This window comes from Dendroctonus ponderosae, unplaced genomic scaffold, assembly GCF_020466585.1.
Source record: "Dendroctonus ponderosae isolate FM_Combo_2020 unplaced genomic scaffold, Dpon_F_20191213v2 Dpon_F_20191213_3, whole genome shotgun sequence".
Taxonomy (NCBI): Eukaryota; Metazoa; Arthropoda; class Insecta; order Coleoptera; family Curculionidae; genus Dendroctonus; species Dendroctonus ponderosae.
The window spans coordinates 7,513,753-7,523,898 of record NW_026018508.1 but is presented as its reverse complement, the minus strand read 5'-3'; the positions used below and the strand labels follow the sequence as shown (position 1 = coordinate 7,523,898).

General features: G+C 33.5%; 2 protein-coding genes across 2 annotated transcripts in view; both read left to right on the top strand.

Annotated features, from left to right (window-relative positions):
- The first annotated feature begins 217 nt into the window (after window positions 1–217).
- Window positions 218–3,662, top strand: LOC109546571 (hydroxymethylglutaryl-CoA lyase, mitochondrial). The gene is made up of 4 exons (XM_019917566.2): window positions 218–405; window positions 2,394–2,533; window positions 2,729–2,852; window positions 2,914–3,662. The coding sequence occupies exons 1-4, from the start codon at window positions 343–345 to the stop codon at window positions 3,544–3,546; spliced, it is 960 nt and encodes a 319-aa protein (XP_019773125.2). The 5' UTR covers window positions 218–342; the 3' UTR covers window positions 3,547–3,662.
- A 3,974-nt stretch (window positions 3,663–7,636) lies between these two features.
- Window positions 7,637–10,146, top strand: part of LOC109546576 (EF-hand domain-containing family member C2) — a 10,970-nt gene continuing 8,460 nt past the window's right edge. The window contains exons 1-4 of the mRNA XM_019917570.2: window positions 7,637–7,767; window positions 9,222–9,398; window positions 9,458–9,608; window positions 9,667–9,968. Coding sequence (XP_019773129.1) covers window positions 7,711–7,767; window positions 9,222–9,398; window positions 9,458–9,608; window positions 9,667–9,968 — 687 coding nt within the window. The 5' untranslated portion in view covers window positions 7,637–7,710. The remainder of the gene's footprint in view (window positions 7,768–9,221; window positions 9,399–9,457; window positions 9,609–9,666; window positions 9,969–10,146) is intronic.

Here is a 10,146-nt window from a genome sequence, read left to right as displayed (position 1 = left end):
TTTTAAATAAATTCTGGTTGAAAACTCTTCTAATGGGCACTAGCATAGATAATACAAGCAAGCCAGCAAGACAAGTTGAAAATGTTCCACACAATTGAGTAGTTGTTAGTACACTCCTCATATTTCACGTACGACTCCTCATATTTCAAACAATTGACCGACGGCCCAAAACATATAACGTATCTTGCACAAAACTTGAAAGAAATCATAATATTTTCAATGTAGTTATTTAGCTAATTACAACACTATTAAAATCACATAAGATAATTGTATTATTGCTTATCTGCTTCTCTGGTAAATAAAGGTTCTATTTAACTTCAGTACAGTGTCTGGTTCCTAAGAATGAGTTTGCACAAACATTTTGTGCTATTACGGAGATCTACTGCAAACACAATATTTAGTCGAGTAAGTGCTAATGGGAACAAATTTTACATATTGATAATTATTTATTTTGAATATTTGAGGTTTGCTAGAAGTGTACAGGAAACTACTTCTTTCTTTAATTCTAAATAGATCATTGATCTATAACCTTGGTATACACGTGTATTAAAAATGAGAGTGAGTTTGTTTAAAGTTGTCTAATCCAAAAGTGTTTAGTTTTCGAAATATTGCCAATATAATGTTTTCATATGGCTTTTTTGCCGCATCTTATATCAAATTCTGTCACTCTTAGTTGCCATTACAAATGTGGCCATTTTTAATGCAATCAAATGCCAAAAGAATACCGGCTGTCAGTTCCCTTTGGAAAATAATTAATAAACATGACGCTTAAATTATATAAACAAAGATTATTTAAACTTATTTATTATTTATGGAGAATGTGATAAAGTTATATCAAGATAGCAAAATCATTTTCAAAGAGTCTATTTTGGGTCAGAGAATATTCTGAAGTTTGAGTATTTTGAAGTTTGAGTATTTTGAATATTCAAAATACTCAAACACCCCACTTGAATCCATTCAGCATGCGAAAACTACCACCATCGGGTCAAAACGAGGAGCTCCGTTATTCCATTCATGGTAACATTTACGCTACTTTACTACACATTCATTCAAAACCGGTTTTCATGCGCATCGAACCCGTTTAGCATACTTCGATGGTCGCGTCGGTTCCAATTCCTCGGGCAACCCCGCTTCCTATTGGCCGTAGTCGGATTCCATGCATTCCGACGAAGGTCTAGCATTGGGGCGTTTCCCATTCTTCGGGTCTGCCTGTCTGCCACCGGACGAACGAAAATTCCGCGAATTCTTCGGGATATGTTTCACGTTTTCGATGTGTTTCGGTCAGAGAGCCAGATTTGAGGTGTCATATAGTAAATGGCAATTCCAAATTTATTTAATAAATTTGCCCATTTTTGTTGAAATTCACGCATTCAGAAAGTCAATTTGAGGAATTTTGGGAGACTCTGAAAGATTCAAATATTAATCAACTTTTGTAATGCAACTGCAAGTGACTGCATTTAATATACTGCAATATACTGCAATTTACAATATTTCGAAAACTAAAGACTTTTGGAATAGACAACTTTACACACACTTGACCTTATTTTTAATACTGATTGAGACAAAATTGTCAAAAATGGGGGGTTTCCATTTGCAAAAATTGATTTAGGGCGGTTTTCTCAATCTTATTTTGAAACCTATTTAACACTGTGAATTGAACTGAATTAACTGCTCTTTATCTTAATGATATTAGCTGGAATAACTAAAGGAACTTATTCAATTTGAGGTCAATTGATGTAATATATCAGAATTTTCTTACACGTGCTAGATGTAGATGTTTATATGGTAATATATTTTTCGTGATATATATTTCTTAGAAATATATTTTTTTCTTCTTTCTCGTTCTTCTCTTTAAAAGTATAAATTTTAATTTTTAATTTTCTGAGACCAATAATGTAGTAAATGTTGAGCTACGTGTTTTAATTATCAGTTTTTTGAAGCACAAGCTGAAGTATCTTGTTTGAATTCTTAGTTCTCTGATAATAAATGCTCTCAGTTTGTTTATTTTTAAAATGAGACAATAATTTAAAATAGAAAATTTCATAAAAAAACACAATTGGTTAATTTGAATACAAGTTATAATACTTTGAAGTTTACTTCTTTCTTTCTACTAAAATTTAGTGCGCTACAATTTTTGGAGCTGAAGATGTGGTCTTGGAAATACGTATTGTGTAAATGCATTATTTTGTAACGTACAGAAAATTAGGATTAATTTCTTTCAGGACCAAATTCTTCAATGAAATTCTTCTAATAAAGGAAAGGCGAAATTAGAATATTAATACTTTAAAGATTTAATAAAAAATCTTCATTCTACCATCGCTTTTCGCAGTTCTAACGACTTCCAGAAACACACTAAAAACCAATAACTATTGAGTCGACCTTTAAATTTGTAGAGGAAATCGTCCATCCGAATTGTGGAAGTTGGCCCACGCGATGGCCTTCAGAATGAACCCACAAATATTCCTACTAATATAAAAATTGAGCTTATTGATAAACTATCTGAGACTGGTTTGAAGACCATTGAAACAACAAGGTAAGAATATGTTCTGTTATTGGAACGGGGAACGCAGAAATAATTTCGTATTCACAAGCTGCTTTTCATTATAACTGATCAAGCAAAAAATAAAATTGTACATTATATATAAGTTTGTTAAATACTGAATATATGAGATTGTTTCAGTCTTCAACTATTGAAATAATGTATCCGTTTGCTCTTTGATTGTTGTAGCTTTGTGAGTCCAAAATGGGTCCCGCAAATGGCTGATAACAGAAACGTTTTCACGAATATAACAAAAAGAAAGGGTGTTTCATATCCGGTATTGGTGCCCAATTTAAAAGGCCTAGAAGCAGCTGTACGTATTTTAACCTGTAAAATTAATTTGACCAGTTGATCAATCCTTTTGTAATTTTTAGATGGAAGTTGGTGTAACTGAAGTCGCAGTCTTCCTGTCAGCGTCCGAAGGATTTTCAAAAAAAAACATTAATTGTACTGTGGATGAAAGTATAGCAAAAACGAAAAGTGTCATAAGCAAAGCATTAGAAAACAATTTAAAAGTGAGGGGGTACATATCGTGTGTGGTGGGATGTCCTTATGATGGGTCTGTAAGACCAACCGCTGTGTCCAAAGTGGCGGACGCACTGCTGGAATTTGGCTGTTATGAAATTTCGCTTGGAGATACCATAGGTGTTGGTACAAAAAATACCATTGACGCAATGCTACGACATGTTTTACGTCTAGTTTCTTCTGACAAACTAGCCATTCATTGCCATGACACATATGGACAAGCTTTAACAAATATTTGTACTGCTCTTGACCTAGGATTGACTGTTGTGGATTCTTCAGTAGCGGGTCTGGGAGGATGTCCTTATGCTAAAGGAGCCACAGGAAATGTAGCCACAGAAGACTTGGTTTATATGCTGCACGGAATGGGCGCTGAAACGGGAGTAGATTTGAAAACACTGATTCAAGCAGGCAAATTCATTTCCGATTTTCTTCAGAGACCTCCAGCTTCTAAAGTGAATAATGCCATGTACTCAAGGTTATAAAATATCGCAATTAGTCATCATTAGACTATGTTCAATACTAAATTTTATAAAATGTTCAACGATTAATGCTAAGATTTATTTACACAGATATTTAAATAAATTTCACACGACTCATTGCCTAGAAGTTTAATTGATTTATCTGCCCTTTTCAGACAAAAAACAGTCAACAACAACAAAAGGATTCAACTGGCTACAATTAAAATGTAATAGAACAAATCATAGGATACGCTTGTGCAATATATTATTCTAAAATAGCAATGAGCAAAGACCAAGACTTTCATATATTCGTCTTGTTCTTGCTAACTGAAAAAACATTCTTAGTATTGCTCTTGGTCTTGTCCAAGTCCATGACAAAAATATTAATAAATTTAAAAGATAATGATAACCAATAGGCAACAATAAAATAATATCTGGCTGTTTGCTGTTTGATTGTCGTATGATTCTCTGTTAATGGTAGAATCAGAAGTTTTCCAAAATACAAATATAAAAATAAAAAATTTTGACGCATACATTTTCATTGTTTAATACGTTCCAGCAGAGAGTGCCTACCCATCTCGAATATATTTTCATATAGTATGATTTACATGATCTAACAAAGTAGAACAAACTTAATTTAAAGTGTAGATTTTTTAGATTTTGACTGGGTTTAGAAAATTTTAACCGTCGAAAATGATAAAATTATTAAAAATGAGCTAATAATTTTTCGCCGGAAATGAGTGATCTTACTGACTTATTTCGGAACTCTCGCAAGGAATGTTGGTGAAACAATAAATGAAGTGTATTTTTTAAACTGTTCAGCGATGTTTATTTACTTCTTGAGATTTCACTGCTTCATACAATATGCATAGAAAACGTATATGTCTTCACTTAAAGTATTTTAAGGTAAAAGTTAATAATTATTAGAACAAATATCAAATACCCCGCGATTGAGTTAATATAGAAGAGAAGGGAAAACAAAGTTCATCTAAGTTGTGCTAACCCCCTTTTATTTAAGTTCAACTTGTTCAAAGCTTTGGTTCCTAATTTTAGATTTTCTCACTTGAAGTCATCGGTGGGATGCCTAGCGCTTTAAACGGTTCGTATCATATTCAAGGGCTACGTGAATAAATTTAATGCGATTCAATGTCGAATTACTTACTGAAAGACTCTTGTCCTTCCACACATAGTTTTGGTTAGATGATTCAATGGCTTCCTGATTCGTATACATAAAAAACTTGTTCCTTATTGTGAAATAAGAACACTCTTTATCAATCTGCAATAGAAAAAGTGTGGAAATTCTGCCATGTTTTAAAGAACAGACAATGTTGTTGCGAAATAGCAAACAAAAAGGGTTTGAGAACAAAAATCCTCCTCAATCATATAGAAATTATTATCCATCCCTTTGTTCTGCAACACGCCCCGTTCTTCATTTGAGCTTCGAAATGCGTTCAATTACTTCATCCGTCCGAGACCTTTAACTTATCTCATCATTCATTACTCTGTCGCTCAACGTTAGGTCAAGCCCTTAATGTTTTGCACTTCTTTTGTCGCTATTTTGCAAAAACTAGGGATTTTTCCTTTTATGTGGAGTAAGATATTCTAAAATGTATCGTAATTTACCGTTGGCAGCTTAGCTGGGAACGTTGATACAAACAATTAAACATAGAAATACAATGACAAACAACAAAGCTAAAGAAATGTATAAGCACTGAGAGCTAGACAGACAACAAGTAAAACATAATAAAATAACGGTTCTCAACGAAAACTGTCTAAAATCCCACTAAAAATTCTCGCTAAAATAACTGTATTCGGAAAAGACATTTTGACGATTCGGATTAGGCACTCTAATATCGAATTTATTTATTTATTTATGGAGATATGAAAGAGAGTGATCAGCAACGTTGCGTGTTGTAATCCCTGATCTTCAAAGTACACCTTGAATACATCATTAGAAAATATTCGTATAGCCGTTCAGAGGGCACAAAATATACAAAATTTAATGAACCATACATACAATATTAATCGAGAAACTCAAAAGAACCAAACTCAGGAATATTCTCCATAGTAAAGTTCATGTTCGAGTTCATTTGATGTCTCAGCTAAGTACAAGTTAGCTTTTCCGATTAAAGAACCAGGATTTGACTTTGTTAATAGCGGGCCGACAGTCATTCGTTGCTGAAATAATTTATTGTAGCATGTGATGAGCTTTATTTATGCCATTTGTTATAAGCTCTGTGTCGTCCTTAAGACGAGTAGTATTCGGCGATGCTTAATTTTTGACTCTCTAAGCTTTAGAAGCAGATTCTAATAGTGTTGAGATCAGTTTTCGCGACTAGTCTTAATGTTGCCTTGCTTTACTCGATTGATATTAATTTTATTTTTTTAAATTGTTAGTAAGTATGCAGGTATGTAAATTATATAGGTAATTTAGCAAGCTCCCCTTTTGCGAAGGATCATTGTGGCTTGTGGCGTTATCTCATTTTTGTGAATGTCTTGCTAATGATCATACAGGTTGAATGTCGTCCCCAAATCTCCTCCGGGGGCTTCGTCATTTCCTATATCTTCAAGGGTATTTTTTATTTGACTTGTCGATGTATCCAAGATGATATTTTCTGAATATTTGTTTAACTGCCATTTTTCTTGCTGCTTTATATCATTGTTTTCGGTCATTTGGCGTTGTTATCCCTTGTATGTACCTCTTCTTAGAACTGTTCATCTAAATGCAGTATTTCAGCTGTGCTGTGTCTTCTGCAATTTTGTTTTCGTTTTCTTGTACAGTTTGTGTCACTTGTTCATTTTTAAACCGTTATAGGAATAGAAAAAATTGCTTAATTTTGGATACGCAAGTTAATGAGAACATCGACCATAAATTGTCGTTTGGATCAATTGTAAAATTTCAGTTCAGATGGATCTGATCTCAGTAAAATAATCACTGGGCATGTTCGAAGAATGTTTCCAAATACATATAATGTTTTCGTAAACTTTGTGCCTCGTTTGTTAAGTTGGGTAATCGAGAAGCAAATAAATCCCAACCAATCAAAGTCTCAAACATTCACTAGAATTATGGAATAAATTCAGACAAATCAGTAATGGAACAAAAACCCGAAACTACAATAAAATAGACCAGTTAGCTTTCTAAAAACAACTTTAAGACACAGTTATTATTCACAAATTAAAGTGTGCATAACATTACGTCACACTAAATATTTATAACAGTTTACTTCATTTTCTATACAGCATGCCTCAGAAATAAAGGACCGTAAACTCACGGGTAAATAAACCTTACCGAACAATGAGAAAAATTCAAATTTGCATGGGTCCTCAAAAGCTTCCTTTGCGAAATAGAAGGCGTCAAACTTTACTTCAGTTTAAAGCAAAATTACAAATTTGTACCCTCACTAAGTTAGTATTTAAGGGGCTGACGAAGCTAGGGTATATTTAGGATGTTTAGAAGAGCAAATACTATAAACAGTACAGACCATTTATTTAGAACTATCTTTACAAAATAATGGGGCAATTTTTTAATTCTGAATATGCCGATATGCATTTGGTGCTCCAAGAGTTCTGAGACACTGCGGGAAATAATTATCCAAATAGAAGAACTTAAATTACCGTTCACCGTCGTTTGTGTGCACCTGTCTAGGAGCAGGCTGCAAAATTTGCGCTGCTAAAGAGGACTCAGAAGTGTACTGATGTCAATGGCAATCATTTTCAGCAACCATTATAAATACGTTTTATGAAATAAAATCAAAATATGTTTTAATGCCACAGAAAAAATTACATTAATTTTATGTCTGTTATAAATGTAGGTAATTCTGAAAATAAACTGTTTAGTTTTTTGTTTTACCATTGGTTCATAATGTTTTCTTCATTGGTTCCTCATGAGAAATTATCATTATAAAATGTTTTTTTACCGTAAAACGGTCGATCGTCGCTATATAGTTTTGGTCTACTAAATGGCCTGATTAGATCAATTTTAACAAAAACTGGACATGCATGGTTTTCCCCCTTGGGTTTTCAAATGTGAGCTTACAAAAGTATGTATGATCTTATTATTGAATGTTCTATGCGTGGTTTCTAAGGGTAACCAGAGAAATTCGATAAAACTGAAAGGTTTTCTGACAAACGCGTCAAGTAAATTTACTTTTTTGTTCGTGAGTAGTGGTATATTTTATTTCATTAAAAATGTCTCTTCGCTGCCCCGATCTCCCATTTTTACCGGGATACTCCGTTAATCCAAATGTAAGTAAGTGTGTAGCTTTTAAGAAAATAGAACAACTTCTTGTGGAACACTCATTGTGTTTAGTTACGAAGAGCTGGTAAATAATGCATTTCCACATAAACTTGCAAGTATGCAAATAATATATTTTATTACATCTTTCATGAGCTCTATGGGTCTCGATGACGTTGTTCAGTGGACCGTTTTTTACGCTTCATTGGGGCGACATGTTTTCGTCTGCAAAACAATTTGGTATCAAAATCGTTTATCAATATAGGAATAACAATAAACAAAATTTCTGTTTCTTTCAAAAATCGCTATCGGCCAAATCGGTCTTTATGCATTTACATGTGGGGTATGATAGGTTTTACGATTTATAAATAAAAATAATATAAAAGTTTTAAATATGCCAATATAGGCTTAGTTTAATATAGTGTTACACTAACTTTGCTGCGTTTAAGAGTTCTAGTAGGACTGTTGTTGGGAAAAGGAAGCGGGCGTGGGTGGTTGTTTCATTTTATATATAACTGTATCAGTCTTTCTGCTATCTTTGTCGTTTTCTTAGTAAAAGTCTTCTAGTAAAACATTGAGCTAATTCAGTAACTACTGTTTGTTCCTGTTTTGAAATTATTTAAATCTACGCTTAGGTATATTCCTAATAGATTTTGCATTTTGCGCAATGTATTGCATTTTACGCATAATTAAACCTTTAAAATACGATGGTTAAGTCTATTAGGTGTCTGATGAAATATCGTAACTTAACTAACCGACAGATAACTTTCGGTACGCACTGTCGGAACGACTTTTAAGACTGATAAGACATTTTTGACCGTTTCCGATTTATTGTATTTATAATAGGAACTATTGGAATATTTATAATTGGAACATACTGCTGAACAGATGAGAGATTGTTCTGGCGTAATGCTCTCCAAAATATCGTTACTGTTGAGTTGATAATTTAAACCATTTCTGAGATACAGTTTATTTTAAACATCGAGGACATACATAACGCTTCATTTCTTATGAACAAATTCATGAAAACTATGCATTTAAACGAGAATGGTGGGCATATTGTGAGTTCCGCTGAGAAGTTTTCGGAAAGCTCCATATTTTACAACAAGTCGTTTTAACGATACTGAAGGATTGGCAGATGAATAATAGAAAATAACAGTTTCCACATGAACAAAACTTGAACAAAATATTTATTATTGTTGGATCACTGGATCAGTGATATTTTGACTTTCGAGTTCAAACCCTTTTTCTTACTCGGATACGTTGTTACTGTTTGGAAACAGAAACCCCTGATTTATATCCATCTGAAAAATTAAGCATCTTTACTTAAATAAGTGAAGATGCTAAATTTTTTCCGTTCTCTCCAATTGAATTCTTTTAAACGAATGCTGCAAATTTTTAAGCCCTTTGTGTATGTTCTGAAAGTGGTTCAATCATTTCCTCATCTTCAAATTTATCATTTTAGGTGGGAAAAACCGAATTCCACTTAAATCCAATATTTGGATTTATTGGAGAAGGTAACAGAGCTCTTATAGAGAAGGTGAAGCCCAATATGTTTGGACCATTGTCAGATAAATTTCCATCCATATATCCAAGAGGACAATGCACCGAGCTGCCAGGATGGATTATGTTCGACAAACAGGTTATATTGTTGCAGCACACATTGTGTTATTATTTCAACTTGAGTATTCTTTTATGCAGATTCTATGTTTTGATGCATTTTTTCAAGAAACATTACAGGAAGTTCGAGGCTCTCCTTTCCAAGTGCGTAACGTAAAAATTTATTATTTTCTGGAGGATGGAACCATCCAAGTTATTGAACCCCGAGTTGAGAACAGCGGCGTTTCGCAAGGTGATTTATCAAACAATCTGCTGCTGCAAAACGCGTTAAATACTAATATACTTTTTAGGAACTTTGATATCTCGACAAAGAATCCGCTTTCCATCTCCAATGGACTTTAACTTTTACGATGTGATGGACTTTAATATTGGAAGAGAAGTTGAATTTTATGGTCGGGTGCTTAAAATTACCAACTGCGATAAGTTTACCAGAACTTTTCTGAATCGATGCGGTATATCAGTTCCCGATCCTATAGTAGGACCAGGCGATCCATACATGGAACTGCGTTCCCATGATAAAGACGCTGTTCAACCCAAAAAGCCAAATAGAACTAAAGATAGTTTGGGCAAGTTTTTGGAAAATGACAGGAAAGTACGTGGTGAATTCACAGTTTATGCCGGCAAATTGAAATGACAAACCTAAAAGAACGTACTTGATAAGAGAATGATAATAATACCTACAACATAACTAGCGAAAATCTGAATATGCGAATTTTCTATGTTTAGAAAATACAAGATGTTCAATTTGTCAATTAACAAAGGATCAAAAC

Coding starts and splice junctions, on each gene's coding strand:
- LOC109546571 (XM_019917566.2), top strand. CDS start 343: ATGAGTTTGCACAAACATTTTGTGCTATTACGGAGATCTACTGCAAAC. Junction 406..2,393: donor CAAACACAATATTTAGTCGA/GTAAGTGCTAAT, acceptor TTAAATTTGTAG/AGGAAATCGTCCATCCGAAT. Junction 2,853..2,913: donor TAAAAGGCCTAGAAGCAGCT/GTACGTATTTTA, acceptor TGTAATTTTTAG/ATGGAAGTTGGTGTAACTGA.